Here is a 27,046-nt window from a genome sequence, read left to right as displayed (position 1 = left end):
TCGTTTTATTCAGTTTAAACGTATTAATGACTATTTTCTTAGTTTATGCTAGTAGGACCCAGCTGGTCTGCAAAGACGCGTGAGAAATAACGGTAGATAACATAGACTTTCACAGGCTTCTTCTCTTTTGGGGGTGGGGGCTGGGGGAGGTTTATCACAACGCTCCCCTCCCTATTAAGTCAATGTATGGGGCAGACATTGCACCTCCACTCTTACTTGAGTAGGAGGGGGGGGGGGGGGTGGCTTATTGCCCGCCCTTGCTTGGCTAAAAGAGATAATAAAATCATGCATTTTAATCGAAACTTCGAGACACAACAATTGCATATTTGTTCGCAATTTATTAACTGGCTGTCCGTACCGTGAAAGAATTTCATTATTACTGCTACGTAATGAGAATGTTTTGATGGAGCACAGCTTCGCCGCAAGAAATCTGAGTCCGTAAAGGACCTAAACTAACTCACCCAATAAAGTTTTTCCTTTCTTCGCGAATAGCAGCAATGCCAAGCAATATGTTCATTTGACCGTCGTTTGTCCGTCTTTGTACATTAGTGCCTCCTTCACATATACACGAGGTCTGAGCAAATGCGTTGATTTTCCGCTTGCAGAGCAAGATCAGCTGTTACCAAACGACCCCATTTACAAGAATAAACTATCACTCCAGCAAGTGACTCAGGCAGCAGCATAAGATCACGCTGTCAAGCTGCGAATTGCTTAGTGCTCTTAGACTGTAAGCCATCAAAAATATAGTTTGCGTAAACATGATCACGCATTAATGCCATTATCTACAGAGGCCCTGTGCAGCCTGCAAACTGCAGGTAGCACACCTGGAGGCAGGACGCCTCGCTAGCCGCCCAGCCGCAACGCACGTGCCGGGACACCAGCCCAAATCGGCGACGCCCTTTCACCTTCCGCTTCGGTGCGGCAGGTGTGCCGGCACGTGCGCTGCGGCTGGGTGTCTCTTATGAATGGGATTGTCACAGTGTCCTACCACAATAGCTATGTGGCCGTCGTTGGTCGAAGTTGGACTTTTCGTCCCGGAGTAGAGCAAGAGGCAAACGCTTTGCAAAACAAAACAAGTAGCAACGTTTACAGCAGGTTTAGCAGGTTGTAGCGACACAGCCAAATTGCATGACAAAGTCGGCTGGGGTGAGTCTTCTAACAAGTGTTACAGTGGACCAGCAAGGTCTTAAAATGCCGGAGAGGTGCCATGGGCGAATCCGTAGCCGTGTGCAAATCCGTGTAGGAGGGTTGGGGCAAGAATTTTTAGGAGGTGTTGGTTGGGGACGTGCACAGCCCGGAGGAGGAGGGTGAAGTGCTCAATCGCCTGGCAGGCAGGTCACTGTCCGTTTGTAGGTGTTTGACACCGAGGAAGGGGATCTGGCCAAACATCACACAGATGGGTTGGTGATGTGCACAACTCTAGGTCGATGGTTCCTTCACAGGTCGCAGATGTTTTAACCCGAGGGGTGGGGTTGGGCGGGGGTTGCCCTGGCACGACAGTACGAAGCGGTGGACGAGAAGGACATCGCGTCGCTAAAAAAACACATTCTTCTTCTAAACCGATGTATTGATCCTCCCCCACAGTGTCAGGTCACGACGCCATCGTGTGACGTGATTCCACGATAAGGTCACACTTTGGTCATGTGTGACGTTATGTGGTTACGCCATATGGTGATTATATTTTGCTTCACTCGTGTTGATGCCGCTGGCGCTCAGTTTTCGCGTTTGATGAGGCAGTAGCGCGACCAGAAGTTTTTTCGGGGGTTGGAGGTTACAAACTTAATTTATTTATGTTCGTGCGTGCGTTTTCATATATGCGTGAGTGTATAAACATGCAAAATTGACACATTTTTGGGAAGGTGGTGGTGGTTTGAAGCCCTCCCCTCTCCTGGCTACGCTAATGAACAGGCATTTAAGGCTTTCATCTTTGAATAAAACTAAAGCGTGTGTAAATCAGGCTTCTCATGCAAGCCGTTGAAAGTAAAAACACAAAGACATCATATTACTTCTAAATAGCAGTTCATTTTTTTTACATAGCATAGCTTTGTGCAAGTAGAAAACACAAATGCCCGCTTTTTGTTTTCAGGCACGAGCTGAACTTTCAGTTGCTAAGGGAATAAAACTAAGTGACAAGATCTGGCCCCACCTATTCAGTCAGTGTCGACGCAATTGTCTGTGCAGGGTGGAGGCGAAAATTCTTGAAGCCCGTATGCTTAGATTTAAGTGGTCGAAATTTCCGGAGCCCTCCACTACAGCGTCTTTCATAACCATATAGTGCTTTTGGGACGATAAACCCAAACAACTATTGAATAAATATTAATTTTTGGTGCAATCAAATTGCTAAAGCTCCAGCAGTCTTCGAGGTTGCCTTTCTGTGGTGGCTTATGTAGGAGGTGCGGAGATAATGCCATGAAATACGGCAGTTGCGTACAAACACACACGCACGCACGCACACAGAAACAAAGTTTCCTGCAGACGTGTTCATCTTTCAGTGCGCTGAGAATGGCCGCTGTGCAATGCCTCCTGATGAATTCTATACCACTCTTGTCGCCTACCGATACGGCTGGTGATCACCTTGATAACGTTGACAGGCCGTCGTCCTCACAAGCGACAAAGCGCGAAAAGGCATCGCAACAAAACAACGGCCTGTAAAAAAATGTCATCGTATATACACCACAATTATTTGTGTACGTCATTTTCATAATTAAATTTATCTACTCTGGCACCTTTTACAAAGCACGATGTCGTTTCCACGCGCTGCTGTTAACAGAATGAATTTGAATCTCGCGCGCTCTCTGTTCATTCATCACACACTTGTCGTGACGTTATGATGTCACGTCCTCGGAGAGTTGACGTCACCCACCCCACTAGGCCACTTTCGGCCAGTCAGAGTGCGGGGGTGACTCCTTCCGCCGCTGCGAGTTCTTTCTGGGTGCGAGCGAACTCTGAGAACAATCAAACTTTGTGATTGTTTTCGTAACAGTGACTATTTAGTCTCATAGAATTAAAGAAAGGCGTTGATGTGCTAAAAAGATAGTTCAGGGTACTTTTAAAGCCAAAAATGTTAATACAGTGAAGCGGTATTTTGGAACTATTTCTTGCAGCGGCGGATGCGTGCATGTGAGTGCACCGGCGTCGGCCGCAGGCGCTCCGCAACACACGCTCGCCCAGTAGACGGGAATAGGGTTGCCTCTCGGGTTGGCAGCACTGTGTCGAGGGTCGTGCGTGTGTGTTGTGTGCGTGTGTGTGCATTGCCGGAGACCCAGCAGCGTGACTGCCGCGTTGTCATAGCGTTCTCGTGAGCAGCCCGGGCAAGTCGTCGACGATTCTCACAGCCTCGGCGCCCAGGATTACCGCCGCCGCCGCCAAGATGTCGTCGTCGCCTTCTCAGCCCAACAACGGTGCGGCCACGAACGGCCGCGGGGAAATGATCGAGCAGAAGGGCCCCAACCACATCGTTCGCATTCGAAGTGACAGTGACATCAACCTGGACGATCTCTTCAAGGCTGTCATGCAGCCCAGCGACAGGGTTCCGCTGAGTGTGCCCATGCGGCTGCGGAACCTGCCCGCCTCATTTTTCCAGCAGCCCGACCGCTCCAAGTCGGCTTCGCACAGCCGTGAATCGAGTAGCGACGCCACTTTCTCGCCATCGGAGGCGGCGGCGGCAGCAGCAGCTGCTGCTGCGGCGGCCGTGGCTGCCCCGCCATCGCTACCCGTGAACCACCCGCGGGCGCACTCGTCACCCGCCTCGCTACAGCAGAGCTACAACGCGCCCAGCCCACAGCATCTGCGCCAGCAGAGCTACGACCTCGTCGACGATCTGCCCCCAGGGTGGGAGATGGCCAAGACGTCCACGGGGCAGCGCTACTTCCTCAAGTGAGTTAATTCTCTGTGTCTCACACAGTGTCACCACCATCGTTTACTAGCAATGTTACTACTGTCATGCTGTTGAAGCGTCTCGCCTGTCATTGTTACGAATTGTCCAACGTTATAGGCCCGTTTTCTTGCCGGAATGTTCGGACCGGCGCATAAGGGGCATTACGTTTTCGATCAGTGCAACAAGTTGACGGATGGCCGGCTGACTGATTCCAAGCCGCGAACGCTTTCCAGCTGATGTGCGCGTCGCGTAGCAACATCTAAATGTGGGCCGAGCTTCCTACTTGCCACCATGCTCTCGCTAGCCTCGCGAGTCCCGTGATCTTATTCCCCATGCATACACCTTCCGGCGACCATGCGGCATTGCGTCCTGTCCCGGGACCGCCGCTCAGTCCTAGACGAAAACCTGTGGTCTAGCGTATTGTGAACTCTGGGTGCTGAGCTATCTCACTGTAAAGATTGCTTACTGCGACAACACGCGCTGAGGAAGAGAACGAGAAAGCGGGGCGGCGACGCTTTTTCCGAGCGTTCTTGTTTTTCTTTTTTTTTTTCTGTTTTGCCCACGAGCAACTGTGGCTGCTCGGAGTACGCGCGAGGGCGCATGCCCCAATTTCCGCTGCAGTCTCGCTATCAGCTGTTTCTCCGTCGTCACGGCGAGCCAGCCGCTTTTAAAAAGAGCGCAGCGGCAACAACGCGACGATGGCGGTGTGACTGTGTTGCGCGCGTAATTTCTCCGTTCCCGCGGCCTGCCGCTCGGCTCTCCGCTTTTTCTTTTTTCTGCTCTTCTTTCTTTGGATTAGCGACCTTCGTGCGACTAGATAGTAGCATGCAAAGCAGTCAGATCGGTCGGGTGTCCCAAGTTGAGCCAAGCGGCAGGCCGCGGAGAAATTGCGCGCGCGCGGTGCAGTCTCTGCGCGGTCGTCGCGGCTGCCATTGGATCTCGTTGACTTTTTGTTCGCGCGGCAGCAAAACCAGCTCCCCCGAACTGTCGATGGCTGCTAGGGCGTGGGGCGATTCCGTGATAGGAATGAACCTGTCGCGGTGTGGCCTGCATCGCTTGTGCTCGGTGGCGAGCTGCCTGTGGGGACAAAGCAGACAAAGGGTGGCCCAAAAGCACCTGCTGACGGCCGCCGGACAGTCGTAGGCTTAAAAAGACCCGGCTTCTTTTGTGTGTGCGTGCGTGCAGCGAGCGCGCATGCACAGCGACGCAGAAGGTTGCTAAAAAAAAAAAAAAAGGCCGTGTGAACGCGCGCGTTCGTAGTTTGACCGTGGCAGGTGTGGTTTCACGGTGTGGGGATTGTTCGCACATCTGGATGGATCACTGTCCGGCCGCTCGCAGACTATGTGAGAGTTTTCTTGCCCGCGTCTTTCCCTCTTTGTGACCTGTCGTGCTCGAATGCTGTGTCTGCCCGTCGTGTTGTGTCTCAGGGTGTATGAAAGAGCGATGCGCTGAGCACCAACCTCATCAGGAGTTTCCGTTGATCGTGCGTCATCGCTCGCTTCACGACAGGGTCGTAACAGTGGCCCCGTCAAAAGTGGAAGGTGCAGGTGCTGGCATTCATTGGACCACTGTGGTAAAATCAAAACCTCGCGCCCCATTAAATTGACGAGATGCACCGTCGTCAGGGAAGATTCGCTTTGTCCTCCTTTGTATGACATAACTTGCTAGATCTGTTTGTACGATACAGCGAGCTGAGCACGCCTACCGCACTTCTGTGAGATAGAGGTAATGTTCCCACGGCCGAAGTCGCTTTGAAAATGTCGCGCCTACCTATCAGCGCTAGGATATGCGTTCAATACGACTGACGTATCTCATGGCTCGGAGCTCTATCTTGTTCGCTAACCTCTTGCCTGCAGTTTTTTAAAATTACGTTAGTGCGTTATAATTTCATGCCACGCATGGCTTTGTTTGCCTAAGCGAGGGCAAGGAACCGGCTTCGACAAAAATGTAGCGCTGGATGCCTTGTGCGGCGCAGTGTGCTGCTTGGCGCGATTGCGACTCGCAATCTTTAGTAAGTCGCATACATGGTCTCTCCTCCCTAGTGTGATTACGTTGTCGCCGACGCAATACGGCTTTACTTCAAGCGAACCAGAGGGAGAGAGAAGGGCAAGGAGGTTAACGAGGGCTGAGCCCGGCAGACTTCAGCGCTGTGCGCCGTGCTCCCAACCGGGCTGCAGTAATTAGGCGCCTCCTTCTAACCACCCCCATTCGAGAAAGGGTACACCAAGAGGAAGCCAACCAGCTTGATTAGGGGTTCGTGACACACAACGAATGTGCTTTTCTCATTGCGTGTTCGTATCAGCAGTCATGTGGGACCGTGAAAAGCGCGTGGCTGGGAGTAACGGCTCGGCGCTTAGCTTTTGTATGGAACGTGGTCCAAACTCCAAGGCAGGGTCTTCATGCCTCATCGGCAGCGTTGAAATGCTCGTGCGGGGGTGTGTTGTACCAAGTTTCGTTATCAATAATTCGGTGACGCTGAGGTTTCCAAGTGCTACACACATTTCTTGCACCCTGGTGCTGCAAAAAAGTTTATTTTACATATCTACAGCTGTGTTAGGGAGCTGAGGACTCTTCGTTGTTCGAATGGTGGTGGTGGTAGTGGTTAGAATGAAGAGGAAAAAGGCACCTAATTTCCGTCTGCCTTCGGGCGACACGGCGCAGTGCCTTATAGGGGTGGGGGGAAGGAGGGATAAAAAGAATAGAAGCTTCGAATGTCTTGTGTCCGCTGGTGGGGGGTGGTTAGGTGAAGAAAGACACCTGTTTCTTTCTTCCTCTAACCACAGCCCTCTCTTTTTCTTGTTTGCATTCTAGTTCAGCAAGTGGCAGTACCAGCCTGTCAATCATCCAGTTCGCAGAACAGTCGCGCAGGTGTCTCAGTCACCCTGCCTACTCGTGTGGGTGTAGACGTATTCCGGCAAAAGGGATTATCTTTCACGTTGTGACCGAACGTGGACAGAGTAAAGCCCTACCTGCTGCACCGAAGTTTTGCCGGTTGCTGAACTGTAAATGAAAAAAAAAAGTAAGACAGAAAAGAACGCGCACACAGCGCTTTTTCATTTCTGTCCGCGTACAGTCGGGCTGTTCAAACTTTACATGATAAACCATGACGATAGTTATAGCGCGAGAAGAAAACGACGACGCAGAGACAAGAAGGACGCGAAAGACGCGCTCGTGTCCTTCTTGTCTCTGTGTCCTTCTTGTCTCTGTGTCGTTTTGTTCTCGCGCTATAACTATCGCCATGCCATACCAACTAGCCAAAGCTGCCACACTTCTATGATAAACCAGCCATGATAGCCGGGCAGCGCATTTTGCATTATCTTCAACAGCATGTGCGTGAGGAACACAACAGGTGGTGGTGGTAGTGGTTAGAAGAGGAGAAAGGCATCTAATTTCTGCAGCCCGGTTGGGAGCACGGCGCAGTGCCTGAACACAATAGAGACGTCACAAAGGCGTGCGTCGGGTTTATATTGTGCATCGCTGTAACTACAGCCCCCTTCCTCCCCCAAACAAAAAAGGAATTCATGTTCAGGGGTGCCATATTTGGCCACTTTTAAAAGGCCGCGGCGACAGAAAAATGACGTTGGCTACTATTTGACTATTGTTCTGGCGCCGGCATCAACAGTTCATATACGCTAAAACCGAGAGCAACTATGGAAAAATGTGTTCACAATGCCGGTGGCGGCTTCCTATAGGTCTAAATCGAAATTTTTTTGTTTACTCTCCATGGTTTTCACAATATTAATGGAACTCATATAGGTTAGGCAGCTCTGTAACATGGCTAGCAGAGGACTTGTTCAGGCTTTCTAGCCGCTTCACGCGCCAGTGTTCCGAGCTGTATAGGTGGCGCCACCCTTAGTGAACGTTGGCGAAAAGTGGATGCGCGCGGGTCATGAAAGCCTTGCGCCTTGCACGCATCTCGCTGTTCTTGCAGTAATTTTTTTTTTAAATTCTGTTTTAATATTTTGACCGCTGACGCTGCTGCACCTGTCAGCCATGACGTTTCTTATGTCTACTGTTCTGTTTTTTTTATTTGTTTGGACATTACAGGCCCGTTTTTTATCACTGTGTTCACACACATTGTACTGCACGCGTTTCTTACATCAATGCGTCTAAGCTGCTGTTTACGTGATCTGTTAACATGGACGAAAAAAAAAGCAAAACATTTGCATGCGAAGATCCCAGCAGGTCTTGTACGGCACCTTCCTTCGTCAAGTTAAGGATGCAAGTGCCAACATGCCAGCAATGGAAGTCTGGATTGAAATATAAACCTACAGGAATGCGTTCGGTCGCATGATTTTTTCTTAAAATCTAATTCGATGTGATAAATATTGCTGTGATTTTTTTGTATTTTTGAGTGTCAGAATAGTCTGATAATTCAACGAAACTGATCATGTTTGGCTAATTTTCTGGCTCCAAAATAACGGCTGCCGGTTGGCTACTGTTCTGGCTACATTGGTTAATATTGTGGCTCTTTTTCTCTTCGAGGATCTGGCAACCCTGTTCAGGTTCAATAGCTGTCGTCGTGCGTTCGCAAGTTTCTTGCTCGTTTTTTTTTTAGTGGATGACGAGCGTTTCGTAATGACGCTTGCTTCGTAATAACGAAACTTCGTTTGCACGCCTTGTGAGGTGTAAATGTTGTAGGCCCGTGTGCTCAGATTTGGGTGCACGTTAAAGAAGCCCAGGTGGTCGAAATTTCCGGAGCCCTCTACTACGGCGTCTCTCATAATCATATGGCGGTTTCGGGACGTTAAACCCCACACATCAATCAAATCCACGCCTTGTAGATCTCTAGAACAGTTCGCGACTGAAAGGGCTGTTGTGAGACACCGGTACCCCGCAGGTCCGAAGAATAATAACCAAACCGAAACCGCGTTCTTTTTCCCCCCGTTCCTTGGTTTCAGAAACAGTGCTGAGGTTATTGAAGTAAGATAGTGGTGGTGACCGCCATGTGCGGACCGATTCTCATCAATTTCGTCAATGAAAGAATCCGCGCTGTGTTCACCGTGATCGATGCGTCGCAGTTACGAGCTGTCTGTCATACACCGTCATCATCCGGGTTTCCGTGCGGTCCCCCGCCCTTTTGTGTCGGTGTCCCCTTTCTCCGCTGACATCTAGGCCGTGTCAAGTGGCCTGTCACTCTTGACAGTACAGCGTTTTGGTGTCCGGGCGATACGCTATACAGTCGCCGTCACACGAGCTCATCTCGTCGCGGGCGATGGATCCCACGCCTCGGCGCTGTTGGACGCCCCGAAACAGACGGTGTAAAATCGAGCTTTCTTCTGTCAGGACTTCTCGTCCGGCAGCTGTGCTTCGAGTTGGTGGCAAGAGACGCTGTTGCGCGAACCCTTCTATCATCGTACGCCAGCTCGCTATAAGGGCTTCGAAATTCGAGCCGCGCCAAATTGCGAGTCACGTTCTTCGCGGTGCAGTTGTAATGCCCGGTTCTTACAGTCGTTTTCTGGATGGGCAGTAGTTCGGCGCGTCTGGACGCGGCGTGGTCTGGCTGGCCAGAAAAGGCACTGCGGTATCGTAACACTGCAACTGGTCGGTGGCGTTGTGTTGCAGGGTATTGTTACGTAGGAAATCCTTCCACGTAAAAAAAAAATATCAACTCGGGTCACGTCGGCGGCCGTACCCGAAGCCTGCAAGCGACGGAGCTTCGCGGGAACGGCCCCTCGCCTGAGTGACTGATCTGGGTTTTGATGTCGCCGCAGGCGAGGCGGGGTGTACGGCGGCGGCCCGTTACACGGCCGCCGCCTCGGGGCCTGCATCTCCGAGCGCGTCTACTGCGGGGCGGCTTTCGCGTCAAGAGTTTGCTTTAGCTGTGCGTCTTCTCCCCCCCCCCCCCCCCCCTGTTACTTACCTGCGTTGTGGCTGTCTTCTTGGTTCAATTGTATGTTCTCGTGTAGCTCCCAAGTAACAGGTCAATTATTGTTATAGCACGCATATTTTCATGTATTGAAACGTTACTGCGTGCATCTGGAATATGCATAATTACAACCTCCGTGTTATTTGTAATCGCCGAAACCTGTCACTTTAAAATTTTATCTCCCCCCGCAACCTGAATCGTGGACAGTGCCGTGGTATCTACGTCCACTCGTGCCTCCAGCCTTCATGTTTTTATTTTGTTCATTATTGAAGGGTGAAGACCGAAATACCTTTTCGAGTAGCGGGCACCCAAAAATAAAGCTTGTCGAGAAAGGCACCGTATATCGGCCCGTGCGAGTCAGTAGGGCAAGAACTTTTATTGAACGGTCTTGATGAGTTTAAGCCGGCAGGGTGTCCACGAGGGACATCGTAGCAGTCGCTAATGTAGGCGACGCTAATCGGCTGTTTCACGCGCCTGAGCTACGACATAATCGTGAGGCAGGCCGCAGTGTTGAAGACTTCGGAAATAATTCGGGCGGGTCACGTGCAGTTTTTTAACCGTTCAACGGGACAACTTTTTGTTTCGCTGCCTTTAAAACGCGGCCGTGGATCGGACCCTCGTCTTCGTTCTTAGCAGTGCAACGCCAGGCACCACGACGGGCTCGGCTTGCTTGCCTAGACAACTTTACTTAGTATTCAAGTAGCTCGAAATTAGTTTTAGCCGCTGTTTCATAAGAAACGGCGCTAATACATTAGTGGGTATCTCGGCGGCTGTTGCCCGTGAACAAATGTGTGTTGCTTCGCCGACAAGTTAATCGCGAGCCTCCGGTCAGCTGACGTTAGGAGGAGGTGTGGCCTGCGGTGCTAAGACTGCTCGCTCGCGCGCTGTGACGACGGCTAGGCGTAGCCCAAGGGACGGCCGCCGCATCTCGGCAAACTGCCCTTTTCCCGCGGGCTCCGCGCGCATCTCCACACGACAGCTGCAGTGAGCGCTCCCTGTCGTCTCTTGTTATGCTCCGCTCGTTTTATGCGTGGTACCGCTCGTCTCTTCGCTCTTTGGGGGTTATGGTGTGCCGCACCTTTTTCGTTTGCGGAGATGCGCGAATGTGTAGCAGGGATTCGGAGATCGCTTACTGGGAACTATGGTAGTAGCACAGTAGGACAGCTGTGCTGCAGCCCATTTCTCGATATTCAAGTTGAGAATGAAAACAGGGGGCATGGCCCAATTTGTGTAGATACAGCGTGGATGCACAATCTGCCCTGTTGATATCGTCGGGAAGATTTTCATGATGAGGGATACCATATCTCCTGAAAAGTGGCCGCCACAGCAAAGCTGGCTATTTTTGTCAGTTTATTATTATTATTATTATTATTATTATTATTATTATTATTATTATTATTATTATTATTATTAGTGATCAAGCGCGTACGTCAGCCTTTCCTGCTGTAACGTTTGCGGCGCTGCGGAAGAGCACTCGCGATACGGTTGTGTAGTTCATTGGAACCATATCATAGGGTACCGCTGCGTACATCATCTGGGCGAAGGTGGGTGGCCGCGAGACTTACCAAAAGAAGGCGAGGGAACTGCTACTACAACGTATGTGCCGGCCCCCCCGCGGTGGTATAGTGGCTAAGGTACTCTGCTGCTGACCCGCGGGTCGCGGGCTCGAATCCCGGCTGTGGCGGCTGCATTTACGATGGAGGCGGAAATGCTGTTGGCCCGTGTGCTCGCATTTGGGTGCACGTTAAAGAACCCAAGGTGGTCGAAATTTCCGGAGCCCTCCACTACGGCGTCTCTCATAATGATATGGTGGTTTTGGGACGTTCAACCCCACACATCAATCAACATAAATCAAACTTATGCGCCTGTTTTTCTCCTTGCATTTTGTACGCTAGGCCTACACCGCCTGCCCCAGTTGTCAGTTCTGTTTGTTACGAGGTTAGGGGTGGCTGGGGGGTGCCTATTTTCTTGAGTCCAGTTGGATGGTCGATGGCGGTGTCAAAAGCAAGGAAGTAATACTTTACAAGTGCCTTTGGGCTCGTACACAAGCTTGGTTTCCCTGATTTGTGACTTCTCGGAAAAGTCTCTCGTATACGGATTCTGCACCACGTGCGCCTGTGATGTGTGTCAAGGTGCGCGCATTCCACCTCTTTCCCGATTTCATGGCGCATGCGCTCTTCCTTGGGCGGGAGAATCGCGAAACGCGCCCCTTCATCTCGGAGGATATCGTTCTGGCAGTACCGGTAGTCCAGTCTCATGCTAAAGCTCTGCCAAAGCGGGAGAAGGCTACACAGGAAAATGAAAGAAAAAAAGGATTAAGGGCGAAAAAATGTGCCGAAAGGTCACCTCCTAGTTCATTGAGTTAGTCCAAACCTATGTGCTCGACTGCGTCGGAACACTGTGCTTGAAGACGCTGGCACTGCCTATCTAATTGGCTCTTTGGCGACGCGGCATTTGCTTGCTAACGTTAATGATGCGTGGTATACAGCGTTCGATTGCGCGCACGGCAAAGTAATGCGAGTGGCTGAACGTATGCTGAGTGCACCTATATATTACGTCTTCGGCTCAAAGGTAAGTTTAACATTGTGAGGAGTTATGAGTTTTGATGGATAAGACGCTAATTAAAATGCCATAATTAGAGAAGCCGTCACTTATTCATGCTTTCTGCCGCTTATGATCAGTGATCTCTGAGTACGCTGAAGTCGATCTGAAGTTGAGGACAGTGGCCCTTCCGACGGGGGTCTTAACACTTGATCCTTCTCTCCTTACAAAAGAGGTCGCGCTTATCACACGCATAACCTTTTTTTTTATGAGGCCGAGTTCATTCCGCAGCGGTAAATGATACGAGCTTTGTGCGCTAGGAGTTGGTTGTCCGATAGCGTTGTCTTGCAACTTCATGCTCTGCGGCATCGCTGCTGGGCGGCCGTGGCGTCACGAGCCTTATCTGGTTTGATAAGGTGGTACACATGACTGTGCATATTGCGTGTGATTTGCTCGTGCAGGTTACTCAAGTGAGGTTTGGAAGACACTTTTTGCTCACTTTGGTTTTGTTGCAAATCTCCTCGTAGGCAATATTCCCGTACGGCTACAATGACGTGACTCAGTTTCTTGAATGTATAATAATAACAAAAGTATTAACAAAAGTATTTCACGCTCCACGACACGATTATGAGAGACGCCGTAATGGTGAGGGCTCCGAAAATTTCGACCGTCTGTTGTTGTTCAACGCGGACTGACATCGCCCAGAAGACGGGCCATTTGTCATTTCGCATGCTTCTTGAAATCGCTCTACGGGGGTATATTCCGGGTTTGTTTTCGTGTTGCTTTCACGTTCAACTAGGCAAATGTGTTCGCCGCAGCCGGTAGTCGAACCAGCGCTCAGCGGCTTGGTACAAGCCGTTTCCCTGGTTTCCGCGAGTCAAAGAATGTGAACGGGTGGTGTGAAATGGGAAACGCGATTCATAGTGCATTCGAATCGATCTACAGATCGGTGGTTGTATTCACTATTCGAAATCGCTGCGGGACAGCTACTTTCAAGATCTGGGGAAGGAGGCTAATTAAAAAAAGAAGGGAAGAAAACTACCAAAGCACGCAGTTCCCTGTAGTTGGCCTCTGTCTAGCGACTGTCGGTTTCGTTTTCCCTGTGTCGAGTTTGGGCAAGGTTACTACGCATGTCACAACTGTTGGCCGAGCTTGTCTCAGCTGGTATGAAAGGCCGCAGGCTAGTTTGTTATCGGTGAGTGTGTGTGTGTGGCGGGGGTGGGGAGGAGCGTATGGCTGCAGAGAGAGATTGACAGTTCTTCTCCCACTGGCCGAACGGCGAAGCATCTTTCGGCGTGTTGATCGCTGGCAGGTGTTTGCGGAACCTTGGAGCGGCGCTGCAATGCCGCGCAGGGCGTCCTTGAACGCTTGCCCGTAAGCGCATTGACGATACGACGGTGACAGAAATACGCGGCGCGTAATGTTTCGCCGTAGAGTAGCAGCGCAGAGTGTCGTGGTGGTGGTGGCGGCTTGACGAGCCCGTTTGCTGTTACGGCGAGTGGTGCCGCGTGTATACTTCGAGGCGCAGTTGCGTCGCAGGTGGTGTGGATTGTTTATTTTTTTTAGTTTCTTTCCGAAGGCGTGTTCATTGGTGACCCAATCTGCGTCTGCGCGTGAAAGGTGTTTGGCAAGCACGGTGCCGTGGACAGCTTGTCTGGTGGCACTGCGGCACTTGGATGATATCACGATGGATTCACACGCACGGCCAGTATATCTATCTATCTATCTATCTATCTATCTATCTATCTATCTATCTATCTATCTATCTATCTATCTATCTATCTATCTATCTATCTATCTATCTATCTATCTATCTATCTATCTAACCAGATAGATAGATAATAGCACTCGTCTGTAATAAGCGTGAGCTAGAGCAGGGGCGGGTGATATCTAGATAGATAGATATATGGATAGATAGATAGATCTGTGTTCCCGATAACCGCCGTGTTGTCCCCTGTTCAGCAGGACATCTGCTGCAGCGACGAGCTCCACGATCGACTAAGTTTCGTTTCGGGGAACATTCGCGCCTGTCGGTGTCCCTGCAGAGATGATGCACCCCCCCCCCCCCCCAGCTCCCACTCACACCCCCGGCTACAGCGCTCACTCTGGCTGATTGATGCACCCTTTGTCTCGAACTCTTTAGCTGCGCGTTTTCCGCGCAGGTAATCCCCCCCCCCCCCCGTTTTTTTTTTTTTGTCGTTCGCCCCATGCTCGTCGCGGCGGCCCCCGCATCAACGCCGCAAGTTATGAGGGATGTGTTTCTACCTGTGCAGCTCCCGTCGAGTGAAGGAATAATAAAAAGCTGCAAAGAACACAACGGGGGAAACCTGCTCGCCTCTGCGTTTGTGCCTCCGTGCGCACTTGCACCTGGGCGTCAACACTCGCGGGGGCCGCCGCCCATGGCGAAAAAAGCTCGCGGCGTGTTTGTCTCTCTTTTTGTTTCTTTTTCTCTTCTTGGCGCCTCGATCCACTTTCACTGGCGCATTGCTGCTGCGCGTGCAGAAACCCCCGCACGCGCTCTTGAGGGGCGCCCGTCCGCGAAAACAGATTCGATTTCTCTGGGGGCCGCGCCGCTCAGGGTGTCCGCCGCGCGATAGTTGGGTCGCTCTTTTTTTATCACCGATCGTGCAGCTGAGAGATAATTGAAAGCACTCTGTTGCCTGCCTCCCCTTGGCCAGATCAGCTGAGCGCCTCAACCTCTTGTGCGGTGGGTACGCTTCGATTGAGAGCGGGAAACCCGGGCTAAACCATCGCTGTTCTGGGCTGTGGCACAGTGATATCCAACTGGGAGAGTGAGACGCAGTAATCAGATGTTGCGATCTTGGTAAGTTAATGATCTTATCCAAAACAGATGTGGTTGGCAGGCTGCTAAATCGTAGAATTCAGGTTTAACGAATGCAATATCTTGTTTTGTAAATTTCCGCTTTTCATGCGTAGATTTGTGTTCTTGTATCTTTTTAGTTGCGCGTTTCCTTTTAATTGTTTATAGTTCGGTTATTTTGCCCTTATTGCGGTTTATAGCGGTGGGAAATCGCACATGATACGCAGTCGCATAGTGAGGGCGGAGGTGGCCCAAGGACACGTCGTCCTCCACCGAGAGGAAAAGAGAGAGAGGCTGTTTATTTGACTGCTCTGTGTGATCGTCTTCGGTATCGGCCTTCGGGCAACTTTTTTTTTTGTAGAGTTCATTTATCTGTTGGTGTCGCGGACTTTTTGTTGAGCTACGCATATATAGCTTGTCTCACGTAATGGCAGAAGTGTGCGATCAAGGGGCGAGAACGCGCCCACATTATGCGCACGTGGATATATTGACGGTATTACATGCCATGGTTGTGGTGTCTGCCTTTGTCGCACGAATGAGGTCACTTAGGTTCTGATTGTTGCTTTACTGGCAGTAACACGCATAGAACGGCACCGGTCACCGGGGAGGATTCTGTGATGGTCGCGTGCATTGGGGCTGCGTATAAGCAAATGCCATGAGTGACCGCTTCTGAAAACTTTATCGCCCGATATAATTACGCTTTATTTTGAAGAATGAATGATTTTATTGATTCGAGAAAAAAAGCATTATACATAGCAGAAGAGAGAGAGAGAGAGAGAGAGAAATAAATAAAAGGAAGAGACAGGGAGGTTAACCTAGACGAACTGGTTTGCTACCCTGTACGAGGGTGGGGAAAAGGGTCGGAAAGAGGATAGAAATAGAGAGATAAAAAATAAATTAGAAAAAAAAACCACATGCGCACACAATACATAGCAGAAATGATATGCAGAAGTCCTATGTGTGCGAGCCAATCGTAAGGCAGCCGTAGCACCAGCACGGCACTTTCGACGTATCCCCGGAAAGTTCATCTTATCGCTGCAAGGGATTGATACGTCGAGTGCCGCGTTAAGTAAGATCACACACGCGAACAAGCAGCGTGCGAGGCGTGTGTCCAGCTTGAGCGAAGTGTTTCGTCGCTCATGACAGCTCCGTCGGCGGAGCGCAGCTCTCCTCCTCTTTTCAAAGGGCGACATGTAGCAACAGTCGAGCACACTCGTGCTCCTATTATTATTTTAAGAGCGCGGTAGTGTGTGTGTGTATGCGACGTCCGCCCTTCGACGTTGAAACACAGCGCGTGGGCGGAGACGGACGCCTGTCAAACCTGCAGCTGGCGGTGCATGGCTATCGGCGCGCCGCCCTTGACTCGCGGTTCGCGCACACGTTTCAGCTATTTTTGCGTCGATCCTGTTTATTTGAAGCTTTGTCGTCGTATCGAGCACTGTGCTCGAAATGCTCAAAGACGACCGTGTACTGTGCAGTGTGAGTGCACGTTAAAAAAAACACGAGATGGCCAAATTCTGTAGCCCTGCCCCCCAATACTGCGAGTATCGTAGTTATATCGTTGTTCTTGAACATGAAGCCACACGTTCTCATTTAATCAAAAATGGCCGACAAAACGTGGAAGAAAACGAAGGAAAGCACAGGACAAGCGCATGCTAACATAACTTTTATTCGACACACCGTATATATGCTTATAAGGAAGGTTTAGATAGGCACTGAGACCGCGATAACCGTAGACGCTACGTTGTCTTTATTCTTTTCCCGCGTTCCGCGTGTTTTTCACTGGCAGTGACACTTCGTATCATTCCTCCCCTCTCAGACGAAGCCATCAGGGCGAGCCATTTTTTTGCCCTTCGTGTAAACGGCTTCAGGCGAGCAACATGCGTCACCTCCGTCTTGCATGAACGTCGGTCGGCCATTAGTGTCCACGCGTGCGATTTGATAGTTTATATCGCTCAGACGATGGAAGATTTCGAACGGACCGGCGCAGTGTGCGAATAGTGTTTGGCTCAAGCCACGTCTGCGTAATGCGGCCCACAGTCCCACACTATAGATCAACGTGAACATAAGTTACGTGCCGGTGCCGGTGCGGAGCGAGTTTCGGAGGAATCTTGTGCTGCGAACGTTTGTAAGCATGCGAGTCGACGTGCCTCCTCTGCACGACACAAAGTCTGCGCTTTTGTGAAGTCGTCATAGACGACAAAAGGAAAGATAGCATCCAGTGCATGTCGATGTAAGTGTACAGCAGGTCGGAAGGGCTGTAAGCCTGTCGTTTTGTGTTTCGCCGCTTCATCTCAGTTCTTGTGGTCTTAGACGACGTACATTGACAACATGTTGATGAACGTTCGGTTGGTGCACTTGGTCAGGCCGTTAGTTTGTGGATGATACGCAGTTGAGTGTCGGAACTCGGATGCACACTATCGAAATTTTGATTCCGGAACATCGGCGGTAAATTGGCGACCACGATCACTCGTTACAATGCGAGGCGGCCCGCGCCACCTCGCATGAAGGTTGCAATATAGCTCGCGCGTGTGTGAGTGCCGTATTGAGTGGCTGCGATGTGCATCGGAGCGAACGAGCGAGCGATTCTCCGCGGCGTCGGCGGCTTTCTCTCGTTCCGCCTCGTTCACCTCCGGCGCCACGGCCGTCCGCTGTCCGACTCGGGAGGTGCCGCCGAGGATGGCTCGCGAAGGGAAGAGAAAGGCGATGCGCTGTTTCTTTCTTGGGGCAAGGGGCGGAAAAGTGATTGTTTGTTGTGGGTATTTGTTTGGGGAGTTTCAACACTGCTTCTCCGACAGCGTGACCAGTAGCTCGCGCTTGACAACAATAGAATTGCCACGTTGTTGGTAAGGTGTGTGTAAGCGGCTGCGAGCGCCAGTCTTGTGAGCAAAGCAGAACAAACCGATAGCGGCACTGCCTATACCTAACCGGACTATGCTTACTGCACTGCACATGCCCGGCTATAGCTGCGTGGCCGCGACGGTTTGTTGAACCGTGCACGCGGCATCGTGCTGCTTCGGGGCTGAGCGCCGCCGTGATTTGTGATTGTATCTTTGTGCCTGTTCCGTGGCGTGCAGTTTCTCGCAGTGCCAACATGCTATACTCCGTCTCATACATCAGGTGCAACCCTGTCGAAGCTATGCAAGAAGTTCGGCTAGCAAAACGTTTTTTTGATCGCTCGCGTGACATCGGATTAGTGCCAGTGCACCCTCGCGTTTCTTTGTGCTCTCGTTTGACGCTACTGGCGAACAGAAGGAAGCAGGGAGAGTGCAAAAGAACGCGGGTACCGAACGACCCTGTGGTGTCCTGTCCTGCACTGACACTGAAATGGGGTCCAGCTGGCCGCCATCGTGATGTACCCACAGTAGAGAGCCTGTATGTGAAGTCATGGGGAAACTAACATATACAGCCACATAATACCAGACGTTCAACGGCGTTTCTGTTTGTAAGGCACATAATATCTTCAATTACTTCTCGCTCCAATGGCGAAAGAAAATGCATCGCTTCCCCAACGTTGCACATGATGTATGAAACAGTATCGTTAGGCTTACTGAATTGTCGGGTCATGCGACTTTCCCACTAGGGTCAGGGCGTGCGCATGCGCGCAGTGGCGCCGCGGTAAAAGCGAGACACGCTGCGCTTTTCTGTCAGCCGATATTCGTATCTGTGCGTGCTTTCGTGTTTGTGTGTCGAGGGCATTGAAACACGTGCGCACACATAGTGTTTTGATTTGATATGTGGGGTTTAACGTCCCAAAACCACTATATGATTATGAGAGACGCCGTAGTGGAGGGCACCGGAAATTTCGACCACCTGGGGTTTTTTAACGTGCGCCCAAATCTGAGCACACGGGCCTACACCATGTCCGCCTCCAGCGGAAATGCAGCCGCTGCAGCTGGGATTCGAACCCGCGACCTGCGGGTCAGCAGCCGAGTACCTTAGCCACTAGACCACCGTGGCGGGGCCACACATAGTGTTTAGATTCTTCGTTTCCGCAGGTGTATCGTGCGTGGACGTGCCTTAGCAGAGTTTTGCACGCTCGCACGCGTAAGTTAATAAAAATAAACAAATTCCGGTAAAATGTGTGGAGCGTGCCGTCGTGTACCTGTCCTGAAAGAGACATTAGGGATACAGTGACCCAGCGGTAAAGCACTGCTATGGGCCAACTCGTGTTCATGCTGCCTCTAGGAGCGTATCATGTGCCACATTACGTCGCACACCTTTCACCCCATGAGTTTATCGGGTACCGCCGACTTGACGAGGAACGCTTAGGTCGCTTTGGTTAAAAGGGAAACAAGAGTAATTTTTAGGGCTCGTTCTTTTTGTTTATTTGTCTAACGCAGTATTAACGAAAACTGACCTTGGCTTCACGTCCCGCAGTTATTCGTTCGGCTTGCGCGTGTAGCAGGCGTTCTCCTATATGCACGCTTGCCTGCCACGGTCGCATTCATAGATGACCTGCAAGTCTACCAGTGTTCATTAATACTCGGGTTAATGAGGTTTCTTACTCTAATTTTACAGTGGAAATGTTTGTTTCGTACTCTCGAAATAGTGCCCCTGTGAACTGTTTTTTTTAAGTGGGCAGTTGTGGCGTCAACTATTTTATATAGTCCGCTTCTTTCAGTATTGTTTTTTTTTTATGTTGAAGTGATTGATAACAACAGTAGCAGCTTACGATCGATTGAAAACCGGCGTCTGCTGACGTCTGCGTCGCCTGTTAGGGCCGTTCACTCCTGGTCCTTATTCTTTTCGTGCTCCTCCCGTGTTCGTCATAGTCACAATATTCCTCGAATAATTGCCTTATTGTTCCTACCGAACTTGAGCGGACCACGAAGGGCAAACGAGTCTGTACGGTCGCTGTTGAGCGCTGTCGTGTGGTGTATACAACGAAGGTGCGTGTTCTATCCGATTTTTCCCCACAGCCGGGTCGTCACACTCGGAAACGTTTGATTTCGCGTGTAAATCGCCATTACTCGTGCAGTCGCCCGTCTTGGAGCACTGCACGAGCGCTTACTTACCACCAGTCTTCACAACGCTGTGTCTTTGTGGAGGACAAGCACGTGGACGACCTTAGCTCCTTCCCCCGTTGCTTTTGCCCTCGCGTCGTGCTCTTCGCACCTTGGTTTCGCGTCCAGCAGTTAATCGTTCGGCTTGCGCGAAGCCATGCCACGGTCGCGTTGATATAAGACTCCGCGTCCGCAGACATCGTCGCTTTCTTCCTTCCTCGCGCAGTCTCCCCGCTTGATGGAAGGAGAAGAAGACAATGTGCCCGGGGACGAACGCGGATGAACCCGTAGGCGCACGACCTCCCGTACACGTGCGAGCACGGTCTTCGTTCTTACTGTCTTTTTTGTTTTTTCAGCAGGTAACCGTCCGCGGCGGGCTCTGTGCTGTCGTGGGGAAGGTGAGCCTGCAGCGAAGCACGCAAGTGGCGTCGACTTTGCAAGTGCGCCCACCACGCGTCAGAGTGTGCGCGTGAACACCAGTAACGCGTGCACGACTGTAGAAGTCTGTATGGTGCTGCCGTGTCGGCTGGCCCATTGCGATGTCATAAATGACACCGCTTGCATGGTACATTCGGACAAGACGTGTAGCTTTGGAAACCGTCGCACCGAAAACTTAGCCGCACAAGTATATATATGTAACGTAAGAAGGTAGCGATAGTTGGTAGAAGTAGATGAGGAAGAAGCAGAAAGGAATAAACACGGGGTATGAGCCAGGCCACGTCTCCCATTCATCATAGCGTCACATATATATATGGGGGGGGGGGAGCTGTGTACGGCTACATTGCACGGTGCTTGGGGGATGTTAAAGGGGCCTTTAAAAAAGATTGGGAAGGGGGGGGGGGGAGTCGCAAACCGCCGGGTGTGAAAAAAAAAAATCAACTCAAGGATACCTACGATGGAGTTTACGCACCGTCCTACGTTTAGGGCGCCTTCACCTAAAACTCTCGCTTATTTCAAAGCAGCATTTTAGCAGCACTTCGATTAGTCATGAAGTCTACTCTTGAATAGTCAGCGTGGGTCTTTGAGACGTCGAACTCGGCCGGTTGTCATTTCCGTTCGTGGAATGAAGTGATTTTGTCACACCATTGTGTATGAAACTAGTAGGGCACACTGCGCGTCACTAACGAGTGGAGGAGGGTAATTTAACGGCGTTGCGTCTACGCACGCACTTTGCGCACGTCCCCGAGCTGCGCTGCAGGTGCACGAAGGGCCGCCCTTTGACATTTAGTCGCTTTTTCTCGTTGTCCCTTTCTTCGTGGTTTGTCGGGTTAAGCTCAATGCGAGTTTCTGCACGCGCATTCGTCTTCCCCTCCTGCCGTTTATCGCCGTCTCTTTCGGAGTCTCGTTTTGCCGAATACACTCTTCCATTACGAGGTGGCATCCCTTGCAGCAAGACCCGCGTGTTTCACACTTCGCTCGTGGCCCGTCGCTCACATGACGGTCTTTGTCCCATTTTTTTTTTTTTTGCTTAGTAAGTTTGTTCTCGAGCTACATCAACTTGATTCGCCTCAATCAATCTTTTCTTGAGGCTCCCCGTGAGGTTGAAATGCTGGAGTAGAATTGTATTGAGTCTAGTTTGCGACGACGTATGGGTGCTCGCCTCGCTTTTCTCAGAATGTTTTCAATAAACTTCGCTCGTAAGTGAGCGCATATCCTGTTCACAACGTTTCTTCCCGTTTTGTGTCGCCCAACATTTTCACAGTGATGCATCGGCTGGCCCAACAGCCGACACTTCAAGACTACTCTCTTCCACGTTTCACGCCCACCCAACGACGCTGCGCGGTGCTCATTGTCCGGAAATAAACGTCTTTTTCTAACCTCACTATATCAGCTTCCACTTCTCAGTGATCCGGAACTCCGTGACGCTTCGTGATATGCGACCTCTGTTTCCAGTGCCTAGACAGATGCAACTGACTTGAGCGATGGCGTCGTCGACGATGGTCAACGTGCCGAATCGTGGTCGGTCACCGGCCTAGCATTGCTAGCTCTCTCAAGCCTTACCAGGGGTGCGCCACCAGCGCGCGTGTCCGGCGACATGACCGGCTAAGTTAATGCGCCCGAGCGTTATGATTACCCTGTTTTTTTTTTTATTCTGTATTTTCTGTACCCAACGCTCTAGGTAGGAAGCAGCTTGGTCGCGGTGCAGAAGAGGCGGTATCGAAGAAGAAAGGCGTTCCTCCCTCCGCCGGCGAGAGCAGCGACGGGGTCGCCTCGTGTGCACTGGCGCGCGGAGGCGAGGCAACGACCGGACGGCTGCCCGCGGCGCCTACAGGGGTCGCGCTAATCGTCCCACCTTTTCCCTTCGTTCTCCTCCACGCGCATAGCTCGGTGTGAGAATCCCGAAGACGACAACGACGACTGCGGGGCTTCGATGCGGCCGAGCACCGTTGTTCGGGCCGTGCTCTCGAATCGGCGTGTGTGCGCATGACGCGCGTGCCCGGACGGGCTTCCTGTCGCCACGAGGGGGCTCACTCCGCTCGCCGTCGTATCTGTGCGTGCTAAAAAGAGAGAACGGATTTAGGTACAAAGTGCGCAGGACAAACTAAAAGACGCTGAGAGCCTAACTGCAATAATGAAGGGCTGATGGGATGCTTCACTGATGACACGAGTTACGCGGCGTGTAAGCGGCGATAAACAGTGGTGAAAACATTGAAGAACACTTACCAGAGCTAGTTGGTTGCGAAACTTCATTGTGGTTCTGCAAGGCTCGCGTTAGCGCGCAGTGGGCGGCTGCCCCGTCGAAACTGTTAAGGCTGGTGCACACCGGCGACTAGCAGCGGTCGCGCGACCATTTGCGACTGGCCGCAAATAGTCGCGAACGGTCGCAAAGTGACTGCCTTGGCTAGTCGCTTCCTGACCAATTTTTTAGTCGCGCGACTGCGGTCGCAAATCTGCTGGAACCAGTCAGCGATGCTCAAATTTTGTCGTTTGTTTTTTTCATTGCGCTGGCGAGAACGGATAAAAACAAGAAATGCGGCGGTTTGCTCCGCTCACTCATCTCCCAGGTGGTCTAAATTTCCGGAGCCCTCCACTACGGCGTCTCTCATAATCATATAGTGGTTTTGGGACGTTAAACCCCACATATCAATCAAATCATCCGCTCACTCATCTGGCGGCAATCAGCTGATCGGCGCCGGTCTCGATAGTTCTCGCTGATAACGAGATCCGGACGTGACTCTCCGGTTTTGCGACTCCCGTTCGCTTGCATGCAGCCTCTGCCGGTGTGAACATCAGTCGCTTTTTGGTCGCCAGGTCGCGCGACCGCTGCTAGTCGCCGGTGTGCACCAGCCTTTAGAGGCCAAGCCTATCGGCCACTCCGCGGACCTGCTGGACGGACCAGAGTTGGTCGGCCAGAAGGGAACTATTTGCGTGAATGGTATTTACTGAAAGCATACCCCTGTCGGAGGAGCTGGCACTTCTTGAAGGCTTCATTTCGGAGATCGCTCCGAGGCCGGGGAACAAAGCGCGACAGCCCCTGTTTTCCTCGTGCGGAAGGGAGAGTACTTCGTGGGAACTCTGCACCGCAGTGGTGGTCAGGTGGGCTAATTGTTTTGTCTCCAGTGCGCGAGGTACTGGGTTTGATTCTCAGTGCCGCCGGGTACTCACTGACCCGCAAATCTACTGGGTCGGAGTGTACGCGATTCTCGAGAAACTAGCCCTTTCTTTCCGGTATCATCTTTCAGTCCTCCCCCAAGGACACTGATTCCGTATAGCACCTCCTAGACAAACTGCAATATGTCACGAAGCACATCGACAAGGACTGAATGTTGAGTGCCCTAACGAAACGATGATGCGCAGTTAGACGGAGTCTTGTGGTTGGTAGCGTTCGAATGAAGGATGCTCCTGAACGTTTTTATACTACTATATAGTGTTAGTTTTGATCAATTCACTGTGAGATCGTCGCTTTGAACAGAAACCCCACTAAATGACCAGCTCTTCATTATGTGAATATGGCTCTCGAAGAACCTTGCAGACTTTACCTACGTTCAAAACTCCGAAGAATCTTTCCTGGTGTTCGTGGCCATATTGCAGCTTTGCGGAGCTTGCACTTGGAACAATACCAATATTCTGTATGTTTTTCTTTATTTTGCCGCATACCTCAGGTTTCTTCAAGACTCCCTTTGTTAGGCGTTAACATTTTTGAAGAGAGCTAAGCAAAGGTCAGCGCGACATCGGAGCACTGCCCGCGGTTGTATCCTTTAGCTGCAACATGCCATTTCGCGAAAAAGTCGGACGCCTGGCTAGGTATGCAGCTAAGGTCAGCTGGCGTGGCAATGGCGGGATAGGGAGGCCGCCGTCGAAGCATAGAGTTTATTGCAATACCCTTCTCGTTGCTCGCTATGCATGCGCTCGACTTGAAATCAAGCTGGCCTGTTCTTTTTTTTTTCTTCTTTTCATTGCCGCGAGGCGGCAGCTTGTCTCCGAAAAGGTCTTTCGTTTACTTAATGATCGGTCGCCGCCGTCGACTGCATTATAGGAGAAAAGGCGCGAAGGCAAAGCTTGACACACGTGACATTTGAAGCGTCGTAAAGGCCCTGTCGTGTTTGACGACATGACTGTATACAATGCAAATTGGGTCTCGCTGGCATTCTAGCTCTCGGTTTCAGACGCGAACCGTGATTGATTGTCTGCCGCTGTCTCAAACGGGTTTGGTCAAACCAAATCTCGTAGTGTGTGTCGCTTTCTTCTTGTTTGTTGTGCAGCTGTTTAGTGTTGGCTAAAAGGTATCGTTTACACAAACCTGCTTTTTGAAGCCTCGAAATGAACATATTCGCTGTAGATGCGCCTCTTTCTCGAAAGAGCGATGTTTTGCGTTAAATATCGAGGGTGTTAACCCGCCGACATCTGCGCGTGCGTGCAATGCCGTCGGGTGTTGCCTGTGTAAAAAAAGGGTCGCTGTTGCCTGCATGGCCTCGCTTTTGTCGTTGTCTCGTTGGTGCCGCTCCTTTTACGCCGCCTGAAAAAAAAAAAAAGCGCCCGGTTTTGCATTCGGTGACCTCCGAAAAGAAGCTGTGTGCGTCTCTAAACCGTCCCTTGTTGCATCTGGTATCAGCTCTTCGCTCAAAGCAACGAACTCCGAAGGGAGTCTTCGTGTATTTACATGTTATGGACGCGACTTCGAGGTTAACTTGAAACTCGTAAGCACGTGTAGACGATTAATATTTAATGCGGTAGAGAACGGCTGTATACGCAAGCACGGAGAGTATAGAAACGAATGGCCTGTGCGGGAATCTTGCTGCGAAGTTAAAAATCTCCCGTCTACGTGCGGGCACTGTTTTGTGTGTGTCACGTGAATACTGCATGATGCAGCGATGTACATTTCGCAGGATTCTCTTGTTTGCTTTCTTTCTTTTCCCCCTTTAAATCGTAGATAGATTGATTGGTATGGGGAATTTAACGTCCCGAAACCACCATATGATTACGAGAGACGCCGTAGTGGAGGGCTCTGGAAATTTCGACCACTTGAAGTTCTTTGACCTGCACCCGAATCTGAGCACACGGGCCTACAGCATTTTTGCCTCCGTCGAAAATGCAGCCGCCACAGCCGGGATTCGTTCCCACGACCTCCAGGTCAGCAGCCGAGTACCTTGGCCACTAGACCGCCGCGGTGGGGCCCCTTTAAATCGTGTATCGCATGTTCGGCTGTCAATACGAGATAATGCATTTTTACCGAGCAACACTGTCGCGAAAATACGTGCAAGTGGAAACACGGGGAAGAAGTATCGGGCACACAAATAACATTTCCGTGTGTGTGTGTGGGGTAATGTGAAACGCAAGACCAACAATGCCGATAGTTATAGCGCGAGAACAAAACAACGACACAGAGACCCGAGGACACGAAAGACACGAGCGCTCGTGTCTTTCGTGTCCTTCTTGTCTCTGTGTCGTCGTTTTGTTCTCGCGCTATAACTATGGTCATGCCATACCAACTAGCCCAAGCTGCCACACCAACAATGCATTCATTCTGTCTAATACAGTGCGCATCCGCAAGTAAAATATACCTATCCATGTCCCTGTATGCGCTTAAAACTTCCAACGATGTTCAAAACATCCGCAAGCACGCCGATAAACAAGGCAAACAAGCGTCGTGCTAGACATAACCTCGTTCAGAGAGGTTATGCCTAATTTCAGTACCCCGTTGCTCTTTTCCTTGCGCCTTCTCACTTCGTTACGTACACAGAGACTTCTAGTAGGGTGCATTTGAAAGACAGCGTTTCGCGCAAACTTGAATGAAGTTCCGATACTTTAATAACGCCCGACGGATACCTACATGGGAGCGGGCAACGCGGTGTGTTCTTCACCTGATCGTTATTAATTACGGCTATGCGCTTCGTAAACATCGCAGCTGCGCCGCCTGCTTCATCCGCTATTATTTTCCGCCGCTCGCCGATGTTTCTCGGATATTTGGAGCGCGCATGAATGAGTGTGCAGTACCTTGTCACGCATTCGCTCAGAAATGCGTCACAAGGTATTGACGCGTATATAGCTAACACTTCGCGAAGTCGCTGGCGCTGATTCGTGTGGCTGTCAAACGAATTTCACCGAGAAACGATACGTTACGGACTGGTCTATAATCGGCGCGTATTTGCTTCAGTACTGTTTGTGCCGCAGACCTTGATGAGCACCGTTTGCTCTCTTAGCGCGAACGGAACAACGTTGTCGGCGACATTAATTACGCCGTCATTCGCAGAACGCATCAAAGACAACGCAAGTGATGCTCCAGTACGACGTCCTTCCGTGTCGCACCGGTTCTTGGATAGAGGAAGGTTAACAAGCACGTGACGGCGGCGGACATGTGGGATCTAGTTGGTCTCTCGTCGCGGTATCGCTTCGTAATACAGGCTTACTTGAAGCGTGGACTGGGGGGAACTTCGAGTGACCTTCCGTAATATTTTAACGCTGTCCGCAGAGATGAGTGCTGAAAAAGAAGA

General features: G+C 51.0%; 1 protein-coding gene across 3 annotated transcripts in view; it reads left to right on the top strand.

The window, feature by feature from the left end:
• The first annotated feature begins 3,156 nt into the window (after window positions 1–3,156).
• yki (Transcriptional coactivator yki) overlaps window positions 3,157–27,046 on the top strand; it is a 205,484-nt gene continuing 181,594 nt past the window's right edge. Inside the window, exon 1 of one of the 3 annotated variants that reach the window (XM_075891124.1) lies at window positions 3,157–3,876. In XM_075891124.1, the coding sequence (XP_075747239.1) occupies window positions 3,371–3,876 (506 nt within the window). In that variant the 5' untranslated portion in view covers window positions 3,157–3,370. The remainder of the gene's footprint in view (window positions 3,877–27,046) is intronic. The other 2 variants (XM_075891125.1, XM_075891123.1) reach the window with 2 other exon arrangements.

This window comes from Rhipicephalus microplus, chromosome 1 (genome assembly GCF_043290135.1).
Source record: "Rhipicephalus microplus isolate Deutch F79 chromosome 1, USDA_Rmic, whole genome shotgun sequence".
NCBI lineage: Eukaryota > Metazoa > Arthropoda > Arachnida > Ixodida > Ixodidae > Rhipicephalus > Rhipicephalus microplus.
This window is presented reverse-complemented; position numbering and strand designations above follow the sequence as displayed.